The 25,790-nt window shown below is 44.1% G+C and overlaps 1 protein-coding gene across 4 annotated transcripts in view; it reads left to right on the forward strand.

The window, feature by feature from the left end:
• ASTN2 (astrotactin 2) overlaps nt 1–25,790 on the forward strand; it is a 907,765-nt gene that overhangs the window by 315,751 nt on the left and 566,224 nt on the right. For all 4 annotated transcript variants that reach the window (XM_060300567.1, XM_060300563.1, XM_060300564.1 and 1 more), the window contains one exon: nt 13,305–13,412. In XM_060300567.1, the coding sequence (XP_060156550.1) occupies nt 13,305–13,412 (108 nt within the window). The remainder of the gene's footprint in view (nt 1–13,304; nt 13,413–25,790) is intronic.

Genomic DNA, 25,790 nt, shown 5'->3' on the forward strand with positions numbered 1-25,790 from the left:
TCCCAGAAAGGCTGAGACTTCAAATTTGTCAGTGCCTGGTGGGCAAATTTGAAAGAAGACAAATAAAACAAGCTTTTAAAATTGCTTTTGGAACAGTAAGAACAAGAAAATGATTGTCCCATTGCATGAAACAACTGAAACCTTATAACCAGATGAAAGTATAAAACTAAATTCATTCTGAGTCTGTCAGATCTGTCACTTAAATCAAGAAAAAAATCTGAAAACTAGGAAAGGGAGAATAAAGATGTTTCATAAGGAATGGAGTTCTAACACACAGAGGAGGTACTAAGTATTTACTTTGAAGTGTCTTCCTCAAGTTCAGTCTCTAGACCCAAGCAAATTACTTTTCCAGGGCTAAAATAATATGAAGATATGTTTTCAGAACCACAAAGTTACTTACACTCTTGGAGGAATAAAGGTAGGCAGAGAAGCTTCCAAAAATCTGAAACGCACAAATCTTATCCTGATTTCAAGTAAGTGGTGAAGCACTTTTGAAACATGATTTTGATCCTCAAGAATGATAAGATCAGTTGGCCAAATTTACATAGTGAGTGTGTGGGATCAGAAGTTGGGAGCATTAGAAGCCATCCTGGGTTCACTGCAAATAAATCATGCCAGGTGAATTGCAGTTCTACTTTGGATATATTTGTTGCACAGGTAGATCAGGGAGATACCATGAAACAGGATATCTGCATGTCAGCAAGGTATTTGACACAGCTTCTCCTAGGTGTATTGCTTTTTACATGTGTTTATCTGAATATTCCATCTTCCCAATTAAGTGCAAATTCTGTGATGGCAGGGAATATTTCTGTTTACTCTCTACTGCGTATCCATTACCTGGTGTATTATAGGCTCTCAACAGATATTTATTGAATGAACAACACTTTTTTGTTGGTTTTCAAAGGAGGAAATTGTAGAGTGCTTGATAGTATAGTCAGTTTTATTCAATTTTATGTTTCCAAAGAGTTTTCATTAAGGGACTGATGTCAATTTGAAGAGAGTTCTATAGCCATGAGCTATCAAGTTCTATTCTCCATCTAGTTCTCTTCAGCCCTGATGTCCTTGCCTTAGGTAAGGGGAGGCCTGGCATGGAACTCTGGGAACAGCAAGGACCACAGTTAGACTTCCCAATGCATTCCTTCTCTGTACTGGCTGTATGGCCTTGCCGAAGACAAATAATCTCTGCACACATCAGTTTCTTAATATTTGAAACAAAGATGCCAGCATCGACTTCATTATACTCTTAAACGTACTATATGATTTTAAGTTACATAAACATCTAATCTATGATTTGACATGTTGTAGACACTCAGTAACCTTTCATTCCTTTTCTTACCTCCTGTTCCTTTTCATATTTATCCAATTCACAAGGGGCATATAGTCAGGGAATAATGAAAACATGAGATCACAGGATTAGGACCAAAAATATCCTGAGATACTAGAAGAAAGGGCTGAAATAGATACAATTTGGTAGTTTAAAATGTTTTTTACTTTGGTTTTAGAAAAATCAATTTTACAAATACATGATGGGAAAGACCAGATTTATTTGCAGTGCATGTGAACAAAGAACTGAGGGCATATTGGACACAGGTCAGCTGCCGGTAAAGCGGAAGCAGTCCTGGACTGCGTTATTGTAAGTCTGTGTTCAGAGAAAGGGAGGTGACAGTCCGTTTCTGCTTGGTGTAGGTCAGAACACACCTGGATTATCATGCCTAGTTCTGGACATCAAAACTCAAAAAGGAGTTGAGCAAATTGGACTATGTTGAAAAGAATCTGACAAAATGAATTTGGAATATGGGATGCACATCACAATCACAAAGACTGGAAAACAGTGATGCAATACCCAGTGTTACAGAGGAAGTAGTGAAATAATCACTCCTATATACAACAGATCAGGATGAAATTAGTATAACCTTTCTGGAGGACATCTTGACAATATGGATCAAAAGCTGTAACTGTGTCAATACCCTTTGACCCAGCGATTCATCTTTTTACTCTCAAGAAAATTCTACACATGGAAGCGTAGGGATGTGCAGAAAGATTTATCTTTAGGAAGGTGTGATGTAATATGACAGTGAAAATTGGAAACAATATAAAATGTAAACAATAGAGAATTGATTTAAAATATACATCGATGGAGTGGAATATATTACAGGCATTAAATGATATTGGAGTCAATACTTAATGATATGGGATAATGTGTGTGACATAGTTTATTTAGCTTTGTCTTAATTCCACAAGCAATCTCAATTCATTAAGGAAAAAAACAGGAAGGTGAACAAGAAGAAATCTCAGTATTCAGAGAAAATCACTATTAACACTTTGGTGGTTTTAGATATCTAAACATGTATAGATGATATTGATATACGTATAAATCTAGATATAGATCTGAATGTGTGCATATGCACACACATTTGATATATGTAATTTATGTAATAGCAAAAGTGTGAAGAGTATAGTTGGATCCCGATATGTATTTCTGACATAAGGGAATAAATCAATATATGCTTAGATATTTTTAACAAAACTCACAAGATGTACTCATGTAAAAAGACCATAAAATCTAGTTGTAAAAACATACGCATATAAAAGGTAAAAACCTAGAAGTAAGGAAGGTCAATTGGTAGTGATAGTATTTGACTTGGTTATTACTTTCTTCTTTGTGCTTTCTTATTTTTTTTTTCTAATTTTCTACAATAAATAGGCATTGACTCTGTAATCTAAAAAATCATAATCTTGGTAAAATGTGTGATATCAGGAATGGCTGAAGGTATTAGCAGGGATATTTTGCTTGGATGGAAAGATTGTAAGTGGGCACATGAGCAGTCTTCACACAGCTGAAAGGCCATTGTATGGGGTCATGGAACAGCCTGAGCCCATGATTCTAAAAGCTTGGACAGAATCTAGAGGGGAACTTCATTCTTGGCCAGCCTCACAGACCCGAACCTGCTCTCTTACTCTCTTGTATATACCTTCTGGGCCTGCCACTGTATTCTAGTCTTGGCCATTTATGAGCTTGGTGACCTGGAGTAGGTCATTTGTAGTGTCTTTGATTCGGTCTCCTTATCTTTCAAACGAGGATAACAATAGCTCATGCAATTATTGTGAGGGTCAAATGAATCACTGTCTTTGGGAAGAAAGTAAAGTGTTGTTATGTAATACTGGGTTGGCCAAAAAGTTGGTTCGGGTTTTTCCATAATATCGACCTTTTTAGGCCAACCCGGTATTTATTAGTTGTTAATGCTTTTTTTTTTTTTTTTTTTTTTCCAGTCATACAGTATGTTATTAACAGGACAGACTTAGGATGTGGGTCTCTGGACACCCGGTTCATCTTTCCATTGCTCAGGGCTGCCATACAGGGACAGGTTGGAAGGAGTGTGGATGTTTTTGTAGGACTAGACAAAGGGGAGTGTTGTGATTACCTACTACTTCATAGTACCCCACCCCAAACTCAGTGCCTTAAAACAACAGTCTTATTATGCTCATGGATTCTTGAGTCAGGAATCCATAAACAAAAAAGGGAAGATAGACTGTGTCAGCTTTACAATGACTGAGACTCAGCTGGAAATACTCAAACACCTGTGGGTGACTCAGATGTCTGGAGGCTAGAATCAACTAGAAGCTTCTTCTCTCACATTTTTGCCACCTGGACTGAGATACCTTTTTTTTTTTTTTTTAACCATCTTTACTGGAGTATAATTGCTTGACAGTGTTGTGTTAGTTGCTGCTGTATAACAAAGTGAATCAGCTATATCCACACATATATCCCTGTATCCCCTCCCTCTTGCATCTCCCTCCCACTCTCCCTATCCCACCCCTCTAGGTGGTCACAAAGCACCGAGCTGATCTCCCTGTGCTATGCGGCTGCTTCCCACTAGCTATCTATTTTACATTTGGTAGTGTATATATGTCCATGACAGTCTCTCACTTCGTCCCAGGTTACCCTTCCCCCTCCCCACTGGACTGAGATATCTTGAAAGCTGGGCTCAGCTGTGACTGTTGACTGGACCACTTACACTTGGCCTTTCCTTGTGGCTAAGACTTCTCACAGTGAGGGGCAGGTTTCCAAAAATGGAGTAAGTGTCTAGAGAATCAGCATGTCAAGAGAGCCAAGCAGATGCTGCATCGCCTTTTATGACCCAGGCCAAAAGTTATGCAGAGTCATGCCTCTTTATTAAAAATGCATGCCTAGGGGCTTCCCTGGTGGCGCAGTGGTTGAGAGTCCGCCTGCCGATGCAGGGGACGCGGGTTCATGCCCCGGGCCGGGAGGATCCCACATGCCGCGGAGCAGCTGGGCCCGTGAGCCATGGCCGCTGAGCCTGCGCGTCTGGAGCCTGGGCTCCGCAACGGGAGAGGCCACAACAGTGAGAGGCCCACGTACCGCAAACAAACAAACAAACAAACAAAAACAAAAACAAATGCATGCCTAAGGCAGCCCAGATTCAAGGTGAGAGAAATTAGCCTTCACCTTTGACAGGGGAGTGGGAAAAGTCACATTGCAGAAGAGAATGTGGGATGGGAGATTTTGTTATGGCTATCTTTGGAAAATCCAGCCTCCCACAGGAAGCAATGGAATATTCCAGAAGATAAAGCTTTACTGTCATGAGATACTGCGTTAAGCTTGATCGGAGAGCTTCCCCTCCACAGGCAAGCAGTTCTTTGGGCCAAAATCTGGGCATAAATTGAGATTTGTCCTTTCTTGGATAGTGGAATGATCACCTCTGGGATGGCCATATTACACTAAAGGTCAAGTGAGGAATAGCTTAAGCTGGAGCAATAAAGACAAATCTATTTTTAAAAAACAAACATAACTTTTATTAAGTATGTTTTTTTACAGTAACCAAGCATTAGATATTCATTGGAGGAAAATTATAAAATGCAGATGAAGAACAATAAGAAAAATTTTAAAAATACTCCAAATTTTACTACCCAGGGAATAACCACTAGAGTATCTTCATATATTTCTTTCAGTATCTTTTTGTGTGTGTGCGTATGTGTATATAAGTATATATATATATATATATATATTTATATATATGCATACATTTACATACTTTATGTGTGTGTGTATCTTTAAAACAATAGGATCGTTTTGCACTTACAGTTTTGCAATTTGCTTTTTTAAGCTTGGTTCATAACCCTAGATCATGAATATCTCAGAATGACTTCTACTTTCCTCTTCTTTATTTTTTAAATTAAAATATATTTAATTTTATTACACATACTCAGTGGAATTCACACCACATATCAGCAAATATGTATAAATTTACACACGTGAAATCCCTCTTTGTATTCTTCTCTGTTTACTTTTCCATTCAACAACATACCATGGGGAGGTTTGCATGTCAGTAAATAGAGATTTATGTCACTGTATTTAATGATCTCATAAAAGTCTGTATTAGAGATATGCCACCATTTTTTTTTTTTTTTTTTTTTTTTGCGTTATGCGGGCCTCTCACCGTTGTGGCCTCTTCCATTGCGGAGCACAGGCTCCGGACGCGCAGGCTCAGCGGCCATGGCTCACGGGCCCAGCTGCTCCGCGGCATGTGGGATCCTCCTGGACTGGGGCACGAACCCGCGTCCCCTGCATCGGCAGGCGGACTCTCAACCACTGCGCCACCAGGGAAGCCCGCCACCACTTTTTTGAGCGGTCCCCTATAAATGGGCCTCTAGGTCATATATTTTTTTTCCTGAAATTATAAACAATCATGTTTAATTATATTTTACCATAAAGATATTTTTTAACCATAAAGATCAATTTAAAGAAATTCAACATGAATCCCAAGAATGCTGCAGAATCTTCTTCTCTGGCGACCAGACAAACCTGGATTTGAATCCAGGTCCTGCCACCTCCTGGCTTTGTGACTATGGACCAGGAGGGCCATGTCTCCCAGACTCTGTTTCCATGTTGGAGGAAGAGGAATATGTGTAGTCACCTCTGGGTGAAGTGCCTGGCCCTGTGCCTGGCCTATCGTGGTACCTGATGACAGGTGGCAGTTGTGGTCAGAGCATCTCCAAATGGTGGATGTGTGTGAACCTCTGTGGTTTAGCCCTAGAGCTCAGAGCAGTTATGAGCTGTGTGGTTTAGGGTGTGGGAAGTTTAGCCACTTTTGTCCTCTTCCCTTGACTGGTACCATTTGTATTCCCTGGACAGCTGGGGGTCAGATGGGTTTTGCATTCCCAAGCTATATATTTCTCTATCTGGCACAGTTCTGGGCAATCTAAAAATGCAGTATCGCTGTCACCAGCTCGAGGAAGACACGGAGTCTGAATAATTTAACATGTCACCACCATCCATCATGATACCAAGAGCACGGGAGATGGAGGTGGAGGAGTGGGTCAACTGGGGGCTGCAGAGCAGGTTTGTGGACAGGGCAGCCCAGTAAGAGAAAGTACATTTGCAGTGAGTTAATCCTCAGGCCCAGGATAGACTATACATCCTAACAATTGCTCCAGCCTTTTCCATAACATGGCTTTCAAGTTGTTCAGATGCCCTGATTTGCCCCAGAGCAAACCTGGGGTCAGGTCTCTCCTTGCCACAAAGTATCTGTGTCATCTTGGGGGAGTCTCTGTAAACTTCTGAATGTCTCAGTTTACTTATCAGCAGAATTGAGGTAATTCCCATGTAGAGGGCTCGGCGTCATGCCTGGAATATTTTAACTGCTTCCTCACCAGGAAGGAAACTCCAGAACGTAGGAAGTTTAGTCTGTTTTATTCACTGCTTTATCCTCCCTCAGTGCCCAGAAACAATGTTTTGATACAGAGTGGGCATTTGTTCAATAATCGTTGAATGAATGAATGAAAAAATGAGTGTTGTGGTTATTTGAGGTGACTACTGGGTCCGGGACAGACTGACTGGCCACCTTCTGTGACCTCAAACACTGGATCAGGACGCCTTGAGCCTGGACGCTTTCAACAGGGCTCTGTGATGTCTCCACTTTGCTCTCACAGTTCCCCATTATACAGGGTTTTTTTGGGGGATATGTGGGCCTCTTACTGTTGTGGCCTCTCCCGTTGCGGAGCACAGGCTCCAGACGCGCAGGCTTAGCGGCCATGGCTCACGGGCCCAGACGCTCCGCCGCATGTGGGATCTTCCTGGACCGGGGCACGAACCCGTGTCCCCCGCATCGGCAGGTGGACTCTCAACCACTGTGCCACCAGGGAAGCCCCCATTATACAGTTTTATCATGAGTCTTGTGAGGTTGCAAAGCAAACAGAGGGTCTCTCTCTCTTTTTTTTAAACATTTTATTTATTGAGGTAAAATTCACAAAACATAAAATTAACGATTATCTATTTAAAAGTGTGTAATTCATTGCCATTTAATACATTCACAAGATGTGCAACCATCACATGTCTGTTCCAAGACATTTCCAGTACATCAAGAGGAAACCCCGTACTCGTTAGCAATCACTCCCTATTCTTCTCTTCCCTCTGCACAGCCCTGGCAATCACTATGTCTTACTTATTTCAGATGTTTTCTATAAATAGAACCATATAACATATGACTTTTTATGTCTGGCTTCTTTCACTTAGCAGAATGTTTTCCTCAGATCCAAAGTGCTGTTTGCAAGATCCATCCATGTTGTAACAGGTGTCCAGCATTCATTTTTATGGCTGGATAATATTCCATTGTGTGAATATACCCCATTTTGTGTATCTGTTCATCAGCTGATGGACATGTGTCTTTCCGCTTTTGGCTATTGTAAGCAGTGCTGCTATGAATATTCATGTACCAGTATTTATTTGAATACCCTCTCCAGTTCTTTTGGATATGCCTAGGGGCAGAATTCCTGGGTCATGTGTAATTTTGTGTTTAACTTCTTGAGGAACCAACTGTCAAACTGTCTTCCACACTTTCTGCACCATTTTGCATTCCCACCAGCAATGTATGAGTGTTCCAGTTTCTCTACATCCTTTCCAACACCTGTTATTTTCTCATTATTTTGATTGTGGCCAACCTAGTGCCTAAGAAGTGGTATCTATCTCATTATGGCTTTGATTTGCATTGCCCTAATGACTAAGGGGGGTTCTGAATCAGACAAAATCCAGGTTCAAACTGGGGGGCTCCGCGACTTATAATTTGTGTGATCTTAGATAAGCAGTATTGAGGTTCCGAAGGTTGGTTTGCCCCTCAGTGAAGCTGGGGTCATTCTTACCTCTCAGACCCCATGTGAAGTGTGGATGGGATATTGTGTATAAGGTGTCCAGAGCGGTGCTTATCCCACTATGGTATGTGGTTTGCCCATCTTCTTCATGCTCCATCCCAGACCACTCAGGACCAGAAGGAACAGAGGCCTGTGGAACAAGGGCAAAGGAGCTGCTGCTTCCTCTCCTTTCCTCTTGCCAGCCTCTGCCATTCTCACTTTCTCTCGGCCCCTAAATAGAAATACTTGAGCAGCCCTGTATAATTAATGGCTGTACTTTAGTTCACTGTATCACCAATTTCATATTAAAATGCTAGCAGAGGGGGCCCTTTTCCATTTGTCTGAATCATCTCCAAGTCAGTCTGGAATTGGCCTGTGGCCCCTGCAGGTTCTATGGATACTCAGAGGTTGTTCGCCTTGGGTGGCTGTCACCTCCCTACAATGTCACAGAAGGCAGGGAGTCGCCACTCCCACTCAGTGGCATTTCCATTTCTTCTCCTAAACCCAGGCAAGCACTGAATGAACGAGGAGTGTGCCCTCACTCTCACTTCTCTGATGTTTGTGCTGTTTACATACACCGCATCGTTTTCCTCGTAGTGACCATGTGAGCTGAGAGTTACTGCCCTCTTTTTAAAGATGAATTCAGACAGTTGGGGGGCCTTGCCCAAGCCCACACAGCTAAAAAGTGGGACCACGGTTAGAACGCATATCTGACTCCAGTAGCCTGATTTCTTGTACAGAAGTGCATGACCTTTCATGACTCATGGATTAAACCAATCTAAAAACCTACTAGCCTTTAAGTGCCTGAGGGCAGAGACAATGCTATTGTCTTTTAATGGAATCTTAACTACACTATTTTTCATCCAAATCACATTAAAAAATTTCAGCACCTTAGTGGGGCCCATGGCTCATTCATCTCTCCAGATTCTGGTCCTTAATTATACTCAGGAAATGTCTCATATAAGTGCCTTCAGAACTGTGCTCTCTGATATGATAGGCAATTGAAATGTGGCTAGTCTGTGCTGAGATGTGCTGTGAGCATAAAATATGCACTGGATTTTGAAAACTTGTGAAAAATGTATTAAATATTTCAGTAATAATAATTTTATGTTAATTGCAAGCTAGATGAGAATATTTTGAATATATTGGTTGAATCCAATATATTCTGAAAATTAATTTTATCTGTTTATTTTTTACCTTTTTAATGTGGCTAGTAACATTTAAAATTGCATCTGTGACTTGCATTATATTTTGGGATTGATGTAGAGGGAGCCTCTCTGAACCTCAATTTCAACTCTGAACATGGTACCTTGGTACTTACAGGAGGGACGTGAGGGCCAGAGTTGTGGGAATGGAGGTGGGACCTGGAGAAGCCAGGGGCTTGGTCTTGGGGTATGGGAACATGTGGAATGCTGGAGGCATCCCTAGGATCTAGCTGAGTGTGATGAGACTTCCTATCTATAGTACAATTGCTGAGGTTCCAGGGAGGAGCGGTGAAGAGTGAAAAATGTGCCCTGGTGCTGGGGGCCAGTGCCGGACTTGCTAATCCTCAGAGGTCATGATCATCAAGCTTTTGCTACCGCTCTACCTCTGCTCTCACGCACACACACACACGTGCACACGCACACACACACACACTTTTCCTGGTTATCGTAGCCATGAGGCAGGCTTTGCAGGCAGACCTGATTTCAATCCCAGCTCCCTCACTCAGCATCTCTCATCACCTCTCTCTGAGGCACGGCTTATTCATCTGCGAAGCAAGGTTCACAATGCCTTCCTTACAAGGATGGCTGTGGGCATTAAATGAAGTCTTTGCTCATGTGTTATTGTACGTCAGCCTCGGGACTAAGGGGATAGAGTGCAGCCACTGTCTGGATTTGAACTGTGGGTTTATAGCTTATGAGCTGTGTGACCCCGGGCAGGTTACTGACTCTCCTTGTGCCTTCATTTCCTCATCTGTTAAAAGGAGAAGGGAAGTATTAACCTGCTTCTTAGGGTTACTGTAAGGATTAAACAAGGCAATGCAAGCAAAGGGTTTAGAACCATGCCTGGCAGAGGGACAGTGCTATGGGAGGCTTAGCTTTTCTTATTATATTCGAATTGCCTGGTGACTTTGCCATCCCCTCACTCCCCCTCACCCCCTGCCACAGCTAGACTGTCCCAGTAGGGAAAGACTCCTGTCTGAATTCTGTCTTCCACATTCACCATAATAGGCCATTTGTTTGGGAAAGGAAGGAAGATGAGAAAGAGGAGGAGAGGAAGGAAGGAAGGGAGGGTTTCGCTGGAATGTTTAAAAGTACTGCAGTAGCAGTAAAGGGCATGGAGTAGACTCCTGACAGGCAGATCCCTGCCTTTTCCTCTGCCGCCCAAACACAGCAGGAAGTATGACAGATGCTTCCTGTATTTGAGACAGCTATTTCATCACATGCCTTCATTTTCCCCTTGGCCAGAAATTATGTGTAGATGAACAAAAGTCCCTCCCTCCCTCCCTCCCTCCCTCCCTCCCTTCCTTCCTCCCTCCCTTCCTTCCTTCCTTCCTTTTTCTGTAACAGTAAAATATTTTAATGGAAATTTTAAAAGCCTACTGGTCTCTAAGACCTCTGCTCTTCCACTGCTTCCAGAATCTCCACGGGGCGTCCGCCAACTCCATTTCAAAGGAGAGCCTTTAAATGCAGAATTGCATCCGGTAGAATCTGGAGTCTCCTGCCCTCTCCAGGTCCAGCTTTTAGTTGCTGGGGATTGGGGAGATGAGCACCAAGGGACAGGGAGAGATAGTGGCTGAAGACACATTTGGGAACAGTGATCAGGTATTGTTGTCCCTTGTCCTCTCCTGTTCATTACAACACACGTCTGCAGGAAGCAGGAGGCCAAGTATTCATCTTTTCCATTTTACAGAGCATTAAACTGAGAAACAGTGTCATAACGGTTAAAAATTTGAGCTTGGCCGTCGGACACCCTTGGGTACCAAGTCTGACTTCACTCATTGTTCACAAATCACCTTCCTTTCTGAACATTGGTTGCTTCGTCTGTAAAGTTGGCATCATGATACCTCCCTCCCACGAGGACTGAGAGTTTGGAATGAGGTGATGTATGCAAAGCTCCTAACACAGCACTTGACACCTTGATGCTTAAAGGACAGTCTTCCTTCCCCAAGGTTCCCTCTTGAGTTGTTTGCAGGGAAAGCAGTTTACATACTGGAGAGCCCAGATTTGGAGCTGGACAGTGTAGCCCTGAGTCATAACTCTCCTACTCATCAGTTGTGTGACTTTTGGCAAGTAACTTTGCCTATGTGTGTCTTTATATTGTCTTGTATGTTAATTACGCCTTCCTTACGAGTATATCACAATGAGGATTATATGTAATAATGTATAGACATCTTCTAGATACATAGTAGCTTGTTACATGTGTTGCTGGAATGAATGAATGTGTAATAACTGTTATAGAAAGCATGTCTAAGAGTGGGATTTTTGTGGACCGAACATCATTTCAGATGCCCCACCAGAGGAAATGACAAAGTAAATCCTTTCACAACTTGAACAACATTTTCCTCTAACGTATATTTTTCTTTTCTTCAGGTGGAATTTTTGGAATAGGTAATAGGTTTGCACAGTGCCTGATGCAAACGATACAAAACATTTACAGGGAGAAGTAGTCCTCCTCCAGCGCCATCCTTCAGCCACTTAACGTCTCCACCCAGGACAACCATGTTTACCAGATCCTTGAGTCTCCTCCCAGATATAGTCTGTTGGTGTAGGTGTCTGAAGCTCTATTCACTAAACAGTCTCCTAAACCAAACTCCCTCTTGTTTCCCACCCCAGCATGCTGTGAGGCTCTCCCACCACCATTTATTCTCTAGGGTAAAGAGTCCACCAGTCCTTTAAGCCCTCTCTTTCCACATCCTGGACTAAAAAGAAATAAATAAATAGAGCACAGAGAAAATAAAAATTACCCATATTTCTCCCTGAAGAATTAACCGTTATTAGTAATTTGGTATATTTCTTCCTAGCCTTTTTTCCTTTATCGGTTTTGTAATCAACCATTCCTAGCGTATGAATACATCGCCTTTTTCCCCCTCCACGTTCCTCTGAGTTTCTCTCTGAAGCATCCCTTGCACTCATCTCTTCCTCTCCATCCTCACCACCCCTGGCCTCACCTAGACCCCCATCTCCTCTTACCTGGTGATTGCTGAGACTCCTGGCTGTGCTCCCTCCCTGGCACCCATTCTGAGGTCTGTGAGCCACCGTCATGTCCCTACTGGCATGCACAGCTGCTGAACTGATTCTCTTGCTTCAGAACCTTCCGTGACATCCAAAATGAAGCCCGCAGTCCTCAGTGTGGTACTTCCCCTGGGTGGCTGCCACAGATCCTTCCCAGTCAGCACCCGCACTCCCCCTCCCCAGGGATATCTTCAGCTCTTACCTCTCCTCCCAACTCCATCTTCTACCACTGAAGCGCCCCATCCATCCTTCCATCCCTGACCTAAAATCTCCCTTCCTCCATAAAGCCTTCCCGGTCCTCCGTGTTGGGATGGATTGCTCTCTTCCATATTCCCCGTGTCTCATTGTGTGGGAAACATGGCCGTGAGTTAGATTAAAGGCTCCTTAGGATCCCATTTGTCCCCATGACTAGCTTACGATCCCCTGGCTGGCAAGGACTGGGTGGTATCTATCTTTGCTTGTCCTGTGTCTGGCTCTGGGCCTGGCATAGAGGAAGCACTTGACTGAAACGTGTGTGTGAAATTAAGTCACCTGGAATGTTTTCTCAGAGGTAGGTTCATCATTCTAAGCAACAATGTACCTATCAATTATCTGGTACCCACCCCGGACCAGGTATTTAAGTATCATATCTCCTTTAATCTTCAAAGCAACCCCACAAGGTTAACAGCTTTTCCCCTGTTTTAGAAAGAAAGAACCCAGGACTCAGAAAGGTGAGGCATCTCCTCAAGGTCACACAGCCCCAAGGCTGCCAAGCCATGGTTAGAACCCAGGTCCGAGTCATGGCAGAGCCTGAACGCCTTCTATAAATCATGCCGACTCCTGGGCCACTTGGGATTTACAGAAAGGAGTCTGAGGATGGGGTTGCTCATCTTCAGGATGGATGAGGGATTGAACAGGCTTCTGGAGGCCTGTGATGACTGATGGATTGTGATTTTTGCACAGGGGGAATCAGCTTTGGGAGAACCAAGGGAACGTCGGGTTCAGAGGCAGACGATGAAACGCAGTTGACATTCTACACGGAGCAGTACCGAAGCCGTCGCCGCAGCAAAGGTAACAGAGTCCTTGAGAAGGTTCCAGAACCAGGGTTTGGAGGAAAATCTGGGAAGCAGCTTTTGTGCTTCAAAACAAACCCTAAATCTTCTTCAGCCTGGTCCCTACCTAGTTAACACTGAACTTGGAGTCTGATACCCTGAATACCCAGTCTCTGTCTGCTTTCTGTCTTACCCCATTCCTCAAAGGATTTAAGTTTATGCAGTTTTTAAAAAATCCATCACAATAGAGAATCGGATTGAAAGGAAAATCGGAGTAAGGAAAATAATTCAAATTCAGCTTAGATGTATGCACGGTAATCCGTGCCATGCTGTGTTGTGTAGTTCTTAGAAGGAGCTGACAGCTTAACTCAGAGATTCTTAGCAACCAAAGTGCAAAAGGACACATACAGCTGTAGAATGCACAGGGTCTATGGGATAAAACTAGCATTTGCTCAGGAAATTCTATTTACCTGACACAGAGACCAGGCAGAGAGTTCTCCAGCTGGTTCCAATAAACAGGACTCTGGGAGGGCTTCCTGGAAGTCGAAGCTAGACAATGACCTGGGCCCAAACTTGGCTTTGTCACTGTTCATCCACAGAACAGAAGCAGTAATCCTAACATTCCCATGTTTAAGATGGGGTAGCAATACCTCCCTCTCAGGGTAATGGTGGGGTTAGATGGAAACATGAGCATCTCCTGTTTTTTTTTTGTTTATTAGTTTTCTTAAATTAATTAATTTATTTTTAAAAATATTTGTATTGGGGTATAATTGATTTACAGTGTTGTTAGTTTCACGTGTACAGCAAAGTGAATCTGTTATACAAATACATATATCCACTCTTGTTTAGATTTTTTCCCATATAGACCATTACAGAGTATTGAATAGAGTTCCCTGTGCTGTACAATAGATAACTAGTAAGGACCTACTGCAGAGCATCTCCCGTTTAACTACAACTCCCGGCAACAATTTTTCCCTTTCTCCACGGCCACCATCCTAATGTCTGTCCCCTGCATCCTTTGCTTAAAAACTGTTACAGTTACCTTCTCAATATTCTCACCTACTGTTTCCAACCCATTTTCAACCCTGCAGCCAGAGTGATCATTTTAATAATGTAACTAGGGATCATGTTGCTTCTTCTGTGCTTAGAAGCTTTAATCTGTCCTTTTGCATTTGGGAGAGAATGTGAAGTTCTTGCCACACCTACGATCCCCTGAGTGGTCTGGCCCTGCACATCTCTCCAGGGCTCTGTCTGCTCTGCTACCCAGCACTCTTCTCCAGCACTTCTCCATCTGTCCCACCAGAAACTTCACAAACATTCTCTCCCAGAACACTTCCCCCGCCCTCTCGGACTCACTCCTACTCACTCTGACATCTCCATTTAAATGGCGTGTCTTAGCTGAGCCATCCTACATACAATTTCCCTGTCTCATTCTACACCAGCTCCTGTGCTGTTCCCTCTGCAGACTTTCACCCCTGGAATTTTACATTTACCGATACGTTCTCTGGGCAATGTTTGTACCCTCCACTGAACTGGAAGTTCACGAGAACAGGTACCTCCATTGTCACTTGTATCCAGCTTTCCATCCCTGCATCAAACACAGGGATGGGTCCATATTTTTGGTTCAACTATAGGTTCATATATTTGAACAAATGAAGGATTAATGAATGAATGAAATAAATTCCTATTCCAGTGTCCGGATTATTACGAGCGCTCAGGGTGAATGGTGGTTTTCCATCTGGCCCTCCTTGTTTTCTCTCACTCCATTCCCAGTTACTGGGGGGAAAAAAAAAAAGGTCTCCTCTCCCTTCCCCTTCTCTTTTCCGCTCCTGGTGAGTAGAACTAAGGCCTCAGGCCTGCCCATTCTTCCACCTCAAGCCGCCGGGGAAGGATGTGCCTGGTAGTTGGAGGAGGGCCTGAGTACTGATGTCGAAAGCCGGTTCTGCCTGGGTTCTTCAAGCACGGTTGGAGCAAGTGCAACCTGAAGGGATGTAACAAGTCGGGGAGGTTCTCTGGCAGATGCGCCCAAGGCTGATGGTAGAGAGAGGACATGAAGTGGGAGGAGAAAAGAGGCAGCTCACAGGTGTTCCCTCCCTAGGTCCCTCTCTTTAGCCTGTCCCGTGAGAGACATAGAAGTGGCACTGGATTCAGCCAGTCCTGGCTGTGAATTCTGACGTCACCTCGCCTGCTTTGTGTGGCCATGGGGCTTTTCACCTCTGGGTCCTTCTCTCTGGATAAAATCGAGCTCTTGATAACTACCTCGCAGAGCCAGCGAGTCTAGAGATGGAAGGTTATGGGACTCCCCCAGAGGTGCTCAAAAATTTTTGTTCTTTCCTCCTGAAACTCCCCTTCCCTTGAAAACAGTCTGCGCCCCAAAGTAAATCAGCTAACATCTCAATTTTGGCAATAGGGTCTACTGGAAAAGAGATTTATGATATAGTCTGAAAATCAACCCTTTCTTCCCTGAGCCTCAGGTTCTTTGTCAGGGAAATGGGACTGTTATTCCAAGGTGTCTGCTATGGCCAGGCAGAACCCCATCCCAAAGCAAAGAACTGTAGTCATCAATATGGTGAGTGGGTGGAGAGGAAGAAAGACAAAGGGACCGAGAAACAGAGACTGAGAGACATGTGCGTCTGGTGGGATTTCCCTAATCAGAAATCAGCAACCTTTCTCTGTAGATGGTTAATCAGTAAACATTTTCAGCTTTGCAGACCTTACAGTCACGATTGGAACTACTCAACTCTGCCATCTTACCTTGAAAGCTGACACAGACAGCACATAAAGGAATGAACATAATGTGTCCTAATCAAACTTTATTTCCAAAAGCAGATGCTGGTTCAGATTTCACCAGTGGCTCACAGTTTGATGACCCCTACCCTAAACCATGCATATCATACAGGTCACCTGTAGGACTGATCCAGGAAGCAGGAGTGAAATCTCACAGTGCTTCGTGAAATGAATCTGATCTCAGGGCATACGTGGTCTTGCTGCTGAAAGGAGTTTTTTTGTGAAGCAAAGAGTTTTATGTTTGGGCAAGTGAATACCCATCTACTCCATCATTTGTTTGGGGTGTGCCAATTCTGATGGTATTTGACAGAACTAACTGTTGAGGTAGCTGGATATGGTAGGTTCCCACTTGGCAGAATTCCACCTTTATTAACTAGAGATGACACCGCACACCAACAGAAGACTCTGGACTCATAGTCCGGAGATGTGGAGTGAAGTCTGTAGTCCCACCACCAACACACTCAGAGAGCCTTGGCGAGCGTGTGCCCTCTTGGGGCCTCAGTTTTCCTATCTGTGAAACAGGATATTTACATGTCATGTCATCAAGTCTGAAGCTCATTTTAATCTAACCTACATTTAGGGAATGATGCTGGGCATCATTCCCCTGGGCCCTGAAACAGGGCCCGGGCCCCCAGCCTCAAGGTGGTTATAACCTCCTTGCGGGGGGAATGCGGCTCACACAGAGAAGCGATGCTGATCAGGATAAGCTCATGTATGACTGAAGGTCCAGATGAGAACTGCAGATGGCGTGTCCAGCCACAGGCACAGGGCTGAGCAGGAGACAGAGCAGTACAGCTGCTGCTGATTCCAGCAGTGCAAGCACCCAGCATCAACCTCCCAGCCCAGCTCTGCGCGGGTGGCTGTGTGGCCTTGGGCGAGTCTCTCTCACTCTCTGGACCTCTGTTGGTTGCTCAGCCAGCTCTGGAAACTCAGGTTATCTGATTCCCAATCCCATGCACTTTCCTCTAATCTTTGCTGATTAGTTCCCCAGCAAAGAGAACCAGGGCATGAATGCCCCCTGATTTTGCTTATTTTTTTTTTGTTTTAGTTTCTTGTTTTAATGTGATGGTTCTTAAGCTGAGATTTTCTGTAGTAATAAGAACTCTTGAATTTAAGCAAAACTTTGTGTGAAAAAAAAGAATTTTTTCATTAATGAATGAATGAAATAAATTCCTATTCCTGTGTCCGGATTATTACGAGTGCTCAGGGTGAATGGTGGTTTTCCATCTGGCCCTCCTTGTTTTCTCTCACTCCATTCCCAGTTACTGGGGGGGAAAAAAAAAAAAAAGGTCTAAAAAATAAAAAATTCTTTTTTTTTCCTTTTGATTCTCCCCCGCCAACACACACACATACACGCGCACATGCACACACGCACACACACACAGTTTAATCATGTTTTAGAGGAAGTGGACAGGTGAGGGAAAGTTCAAGCCATATCTGCAGAAAAGGAGGCCTTTCGGGATTGAGGGAAGGAGACTGTTCTGAAATTTAATCTGAGAATGCCTGGATGGAGCAGAGACTCCAGGAAATGGGGATGGAGTGGGGTGAAAGCTGAACGTCAACAGAACAGTACCTGCCATGTATGAGGGCAGAGGTACAAGGTGTTCTGAGGGTGGGGATGGGAGAGATCCCAGAAGCTAGGTAGAGCCCAAGGCTATAGCTTTGGGAGTAATGGCAGATGGGCTGGCAGTAATGGCAGCAGGAGCCATGCCTTGACCATTGGGGCACCCATCCCATTCTTTATCCAACATTTCTCATCAAGCCACAGCATTTCTTTCAGCCTTAAAGATAATCCATCCAGTTGTCCATTTTATGCACACACAAAAAAACAAGGCTCAGAGAAGGGAAGCATTTTTCCCAAGGTTAAAGTGTCATCTCTTCAAATGACAAAGCAAATGGGGCAAAAGGTTAACAATAGGTGAATCTGGGCAAAGGATGCATGGCTCTTCTCTGTACTCTTCTTATCCTTACAGCTTTTCCATAAATTTGAGATTATTTCCAGACTAAAACAGTAGGTAAACAGTAGTCCTTCTACGTTGATTACAGGTTTTGAAATCAGCACCCAGCGGTCCAAATCCTTGCTCTGCTGTTTCCTAGCTGCATGACCTAGGGCAAGCACTTTCCTTCTCTGAGCCTCAGTTTCCCCTGGGTAAAGAAGGATAAGCCTAGTGTTAATCCTTTCTACTCTTCCTTAGGCTTGTTGCAGGGAGTAAAGGAGGGAATGTATGCAAAGGACATGCTTAGTGGAGCGTGCCTGCCATGTGATCACTGTTCACTAAATGGTAACCAGTTAAGTACAGCAAATCAGTGTCTGGGCCAGGCATGACTCCATGGCCTTTTTCCAATGTGCTGCTCTGCAAATTGGTCTTGCTTCTAGGGGAAAAAAAAAAAAAAATGGCATTTTAGGTAAGAACATAAACTTAGTGGGCCCGTCCTCTTGGGGACATTGTGCTATGGTTTTCATCTTTGCCATCTTGTCCCTTGGTGAGGTCAGCCTCTTTCACGGGAATTCTTATAGAATTCCAAATAATACCATGGGAAGGGATTATTTTACCTCTGTTTTACAACTAAGGAAACTGGGACTTAGGTCACTTACCTGAGACTACCATGAGGTAAGGGGAGCTGAGATTTGGACTTAAGCTCTTTGGTTTCAAAATCTGGCCAGACCATTATATGACTGAGATAATATATGTGCAGTGCATACCACAGTACCTGCATAAGATATATACTAAAGAGACAGGAGGGAGGTACCCATGTCTTGCTGGTACAAAAGCCTGATAAGATCCCTGAGAATGTCCTGGTGCAAACTCTGTAACCCTTCAGAGAGCATCGGCCCTGGAGGAGCTGGGAGTGGGAACAGGGACGGTCGCAACTAGCTCAGACACTGAGAAGTTAGTTCAGTGTAGAGGGGAAAAGGCAGCATCCACGGGGACCAACCCTCCCAGGGTCCTGGTCTTTGGTCAGGGAGGAAAACATATGACAAAGAGATCTTCCAGTGCTGTGCTGGTGCCAACTCATACCAGTTGTGAGAGCCAGTTTTGTTCATCGTTTCCAACTCCGCTGTGAGTGATGTCACAATAGTAGCTTATAAGCAACCATGCTAGAAGTATTTACACCGTGCAAATTAACAAAAATGCAATGGACGCTTCCCTTTCCTCCTCAGAGCCCATTGTTAAATATTTACTAGCACACCACTGAGAAGAACAGTCAGTAAGAAGTAAGAATTAAGCTACAAACCAGAGTGCAAGGGCTTTTTTCTAGAAATAGAGCAATCCAGAATCTTTCCCAGAGGACAATGCACTGGGCCTGGGACAAAGCAAACTACTAAGTTCAAGGCTTTGGACAGAGGATCTCTTTTCAGAAACAGAAGACAAGGTCAGCTGGGGAGGCTGGATATTTAGGGCCTGTGTAGGAGGTTGGAAACTCTGGTGTTACCCGCTTGAAGGAACGATGAGTCATAGAATCTGGGTCAGGTCAGAGCCAGCAGTGGATCAGGTGTCCTCAGCTGTGTGGTAAGAGGGGCTGTCAGAGACTAGCCAGTTCTCTGACCTCATTGAACCTCAGAATCACTTGGAAAACTTAAAAAAAAAAAAAAAAAAAAAAGCAAAGAAAACAACCCAATTCCAAATACTTATCTCAGACCCATTATATGGCAATGTCTGGCCAAGGGGTCTGGTATAAAATTCTTTTCAGGTTCTAATTTTCAACCAGAGTTGAGATAAACCACTCTGCAGTTCCCTTTACATATCAGCTAACAGTATATCCCTGTTCTTACTCTGGCATTGGCTCCCACCGAGTGTATCCCCCTTTCCCAAGCCAGGAACTCGACTCCCAGTTCTAAGAGGGATAACAACTTAGAGTAGCCATTTATTGTCACTTTTGTGCCAGATCTATTGCATATTCGCCCGTCATCCTGTGTGATCTATTACTGTCCTTGTCTCTGTGTGCAAAAGAATGAAGCTAAAACATGGCAGAGTAACTTCCGCAAGGTCATAGAATCAGTAAGTTGCAGGATTGAGTCTAGAACCCCATTCCAGTTGTTTCCAAAATCTATTGTCACCATACCCCAGCATCAGCCCCTTAGAAGAATCTTACAGGGTTTTTTTTGGTTTTTTTTTTTAATTATTTATTTTTGGCTGTGTTGGGTCTTCGTTTCTGTGCGAGGGCTTTCTCTAGTTGTGGCGAGCGGGGGCCGCTCTTCATCGCAGTGCGCGCAGGCTTTTCACTGTCGTGGCCTCGCTTGTTGCGGGGCACAGGCTCCAGACGCGCAGGCTCAGTAGTCATGGCTCACGGGCCTAGTTGCTCCGCGGCATGTGGGATCCTCCCAGACGGGGGCTCGAACCCGTGTACCCTGCATTGGCAGGCAGACTCTCAACCACTGCGCCACTAGGGAAGCCCGAATCTTACAGGTTTTAACTTCTTCCCTCTTATCATAACTCTTGCCCTGGTCATTAGCTATTTGTTATCTGTAGTAGGTAGATACCTTCCTCCAGAATGTTCCAGCAGCTCCTGAAGGCTTTATAGAGAGATTCTAGTTTCTCTCATGAAGAAATGAGACTGGGAGTTTGGATTTCTCTTACTGAAGGAACAGTAAAATGCAGAAAACTAGGTTTGATCTACGCCTCCATTTGGCCCCATTTAATGAGACGTTAGTGAAGAGAAAATTACGTATTCAGAAATTGTTATAGACTCAAAAACTCCTGTCTGATGTCTCTCTTCTCTCTCTTCCCTCAAACCTCAGAGGAAATAGACATTGGTTTTGTTGTTGTTGTTTTTCTCTCTTAAAGGTCCCTCCCAGACTACCTGTCCCCAACCCACAAACATCAAGCGGTCTTGGCAGACAAGGGTTCCCTGAATGCAGTGAGAGAGTCAAACAACTTCAAAAGCTCCCTCCCCAAGCTCGTGATGGTCCCTGAAATATTGCTTAAATTGTTCTTTCTCCTCCTCCTTAGCGATGCCAACCAGCTCGGCACCTGACAGCCCGGCATCCAGGGGAGGGAGAGGGCTGTCAGGAATCAAATGGGAGACCAAAGGCAATAAAGCAAACATGTCGTTTTTAGTTGCTTACACTAGCGAGAAGGAATAATCAGTCTCTCTCGCTTTCTTGTTTTTCAACTAGGCTCAGCAGGATTCCCTCACCCCCACCCCTTTTCTTTACACTGAAGGATTGTGACTCTCTGCTTCCCACCCAAGCATCAGCGCTCTGTCATCCCTTTTCTTCACAATCCTGTGGGGTGGCCAGGAGTCTCCTACCCTGCTAAACGCTTTCCCAGATAAAGAGGTGAAACTACCTGGCACGATTGCCAACTGTGTGCCGAGTGCCCTGTGAGATGCTTGCACGCATGACCTTTTGTAGCCCTGACTCTTAGTTACTTTCCAGGCTTCAGTTTCCTTTTCTAAAAAATGGAGGTGAGAATCCCAATTTATAGGATTTATGCGATGATCCAGCAGAGTCTTGTGTCACTAGAATACAAGGTATATGAAGGAAGATAATCCGAACAAAGCTGGGAAGGGTGAATTGACCCAGATCGGGAAAGAATTTGATTGTCAAGTTCATTCACCTGTTCATTCATTGAATCAACTAATGTTGACTAAATATCTAATTCTGTTGAGACTATATGCTAAGGCTCAGGTCTAGAATCGCAAACAGACCAATCATGGGACTGACCTCATGAATCTTATAGTCTTGCCAGGGAGAAATGGGGAGGGAGAGAGGGTCTCACAAACAAACATGTAAAGAAATATATCATTTCCAACTGTGAGAAGTGCCGCTGAAGAAAATACAGGGGGAAACTCATATCATGGGGAGAGTCATGAAAGACATCTTTTTTTTTTTCTTTAAACAACTGTTTGAGATATCATTTGCATACCATACAATTCAATGGTTTTTGCTATATTCACAGAGTTGTGCCACCATCACCACAATCTAATTTTAGAACATTTTTGTCTCCCCTAAAAGAAACCCTGTACCAATAGCAGTTAGTCCCGAGTTCCCCTTCCCTCCACCCCCTGGAAACCACGAATCTCCTTTCTGTTTGTACAGCTTGGCTTATTCTATACCTTTCATATAAATAGAATCATACAGTGCTATCTTTAGGGACTGGCTTCCATTTAGCATCACATTTTCAAGGTTCATCCACGTTGGAGCATCTACCTGTGCCGCATCATTCATTTTCATTGCCAAATATTATTTCATTGTATGGATGTGTCACGTTTTGTTTATTGACTCATTAGCTGTTGGACATTTGAGCTGTTTCCACCTTTGAGCTATTATGAGTAATGCTGCTGTGAATGTTGGTGCACTCAAGCAAGTAATGTCTAAAATTGCAATTGCACTGATTATCCCACAGCTTCAAACCCTGCATATCTTTCTTCTAACCTAACAGTGTATGAAAACACACTATGCTTTCCATCTTATCTTTTCCTAAAAGAAGGCAGTTTTGTGTGAAGGGATTGTGGCGGCCTCTGAGTCGGAATAGTGGAATTTGTGAAGAGACAACACCTGAATTATTTGGAAAAACAAAATTGCTTAGCTAGGCGATGCTTCTTATGTGACAAGTTTGCGATGTGCGTGAATTTGCGCATCTGTACGCTTATGAGACAGGCCATATGCAAAAGGTGCAAACCTGGGGCCCAGAGGCCAAATTCATCCCCACGGGCATGCTGTGTTGGATAAAATTATTGCATCCAACATTTTAAAAATATGGTAAAAATCTTGATTTCTGCTTTGTCTTGAAAATGTAGGAGCCCCAGCCTCACAAGCACTTGCCCTTTCAGATGGGGTCACCCTACTGCAGTTGCCAAGACCCCACAGTTCCCCATGAAAGACATCTTTGAGGAACCAGCAGTAATGCTGAAATCTGAAGGATGAATGGGGGGTGGCTGTCTACTAAGAAAACACATCTCCACATGAGCAGGAGAGAGCTTGAACTTGAACCAATGTGAAATGGGGAGTGCATTACGGTTTTTGAAGAAGATAGTTGCATCACCCTGTGCTGTTTTAAGATCACTCTCTCCACAGTGGAGGAAGAGCTGGAGGGGGACAGACCAGTTAGGAGGCTGTTGAGGTAGTAGGAGGGCCCTCTGGGAGAGCGTGGGACAGGATGGCTGCTAGGGATATGTTCAAATACAGTTAGAGCTGATGATTGATTGGCTGTGAGGAGGGGAACCCGTGAGCATTGCTGAAGATGAGCGTTGGATTCTGGCGGGGGGCGCTGGAGAGAAGCACAGCGCCAGGGAAGGGAGTAGCAGCAGGCCTTCAGGAGGGGGAGGGATGAGCTCAGCTGTAGAGCTGCTGCCTTAGGGGTGCCTGTAGGCCATCCAGATGGAGACACTGCCAACCAGCTCTGAGCCCAGGAGAGGTCTGGCTGGGGAATGGGAGAAAGAGTCAGGACTCCATGGCTGTGCATTCACTTTCTGTTTCTGCTTAACAAATGTCCCCAAACTTAGCAGCTCCAAACAACGTACATTTATTATCTCACAGTATGTCTGTCATCGAAAAGTCCAGTTATGTCATTGCCAAGCTCTCTGTTCAGGGTCTCAAATCAAGGAGTCGGCTGGGGCTTTGATCTCAGCTGAGGCTCAGGGCCTTCTTCCAAGCACTTGTGGTTGCTGGCAGAATTCACTTCCTTGTAGCTGCATGACTGACATGCCTGCTCTGTTGCTACTGTCAGCCAGGACCACCCCCAGTTCTTATAGGTTACTCCCTGGCCCTTCTCACAGCCCCCTCCGTGACAGTTCACAGCACGGCTTCCTCAAGGGCAGCTGGCGAGCACCTCTTACACTTTGACTGTCTTTCTTCAAGGCCCCAGTCTTTCTTAAGACTCATTTGATTTGGCCAGACCTATCCAGGGTAAACTCCTATATGATTAACTCAAAGTCAACTGCTTCTGGACCTTAATTTTATCCGAAAAAAATCCCTTCACCTTTCTCAGATAACATCATTTAATCACAGAGTGATATCCCATCATATTCACAGACCCAGCCACATTCAAGAAGAGGGGATGTACAGAGGGTATATAGGGCATGGGAATCTTGGGGGCCGTTTTAGAATTCAGACCTCCCCCACACACACTGGATGGTAAAGCAGGCACAAGAGGAACGAACTCTCCCAGCAGAGCGTGTAGACTGGAAACTGAAGAGTTCCAGGTTGTTTGGCTCAGTCATGGATTCTGGGTTGAAAATGTCCTTCTCTCAGCATCACAGGTACCGTCAAACCACCTGGTGCTCCGTGGGGAGGAAGCAGATGCCACAGCCCAGAGGCATTGGTCAAGAGAACAGCTTAGGGGCTGTGGGACATAGGGATTCAGGGGAGATCTGTAACTAAAGTTCACTGAGTCAAACCTATCCTGTGTCGGACTGGAAAAGGACTCTTCCTTCATGGCTCCCGTTGAGCAAATTTACTAACCATCTGCCTCTTTTAATTAGAGTAGATTTTGGAAGAAGTGCGGTCAACTCTGGTTCTTGCACTCAAATGCTGGGGAACATTGGGAAAGTCTCTTTGGCTCTCCATCCATTCAGTTGGGGTGTGGTGTTTGAATAAATTACATCTGAGGCCTCTTCCAGCTCTGAAATTCTATGCTTTTATTCATTGGACATACATTGTACATTCCAAGAACAGTATGACTTTTTTGGGAATCGGGGGTTAATAAAACATGGTTCCAGGGAATTTCTTGACAGTCCAGTGGTTAAGACTCTGCACTTTCACTGCCGAGGGCACGGGTCAATCCCTGGCTGGGGAAGTAAGATCCCGCAGGCCATGCAGCATGGCCAGAAATAAAAAACAAGATGTGGTTCCAGTCTTTAAGAAGCTTCTCTTCTGGCTGCTGTCTGTGGAAAAAGTCAAGATCACTGACTAGCCCAAGCTCATCGCTCCACGGTGAGAACACTCAGGGAACTGAGATATTTCAACAACATTGGGGATGGCATGCTTATTGTTTCTGTCATTTTTCACCAGTCTAAAGTCATGTAATAGTACTACCAGAGGAAAATAGAAACAAACAAGAACCTTCTAGACCAAAGAGCTGATTTCATTTTTCCTCATCCTCATTTACATATATATTTTTCTCATCATTGTAACTGTAATCAACACACACATTTCACTTGCTTGTTTTTTTTTACTCAACATTATATCATGACCATATTTTTTCCATGACACTCTAAACCTGAAGATACTCATTGTAGCATAATCTGTAATATTGAAAAATTAGAATGAGCCTGAATGGCCAACAATAGGGAAGTGGCTAAGTGAATTACAAAGCGTCAACTTGATGAAACATTATGCAGCCAGATAATTGTTGAGAATGATTTTTTAAGAAGGGCGGAATTCACAAACCACAGTGCTTACTTCCGAGGACAGACAGAACAATTCATTTAAAAAATATACTTGGGTGAATCACAATATGTTATATATGTATGTATTTTTTTATCCTTCTCTTTATCAGTTATACTCTGCCGTTTCTTAAAAGGGATTTCAGGTGAGTGGATTTGCTGGAGGTAATTGCACTGGTGTGCAGTGCTTGATTCATGGTCTTTGGAGGTAAACAGGTGGTTGAAGGGACTTCCCTGGTGGTCCAGGGGCTAAGACTCCGAGCTCCCAATGCAGAGTGCC

Source organism: Globicephala melas, chromosome 6, assembly GCF_963455315.2.
Source record: "Globicephala melas chromosome 6, mGloMel1.2, whole genome shotgun sequence".
NCBI lineage: Eukaryota > Metazoa > Chordata > Mammalia > Artiodactyla > Delphinidae > Globicephala > Globicephala melas.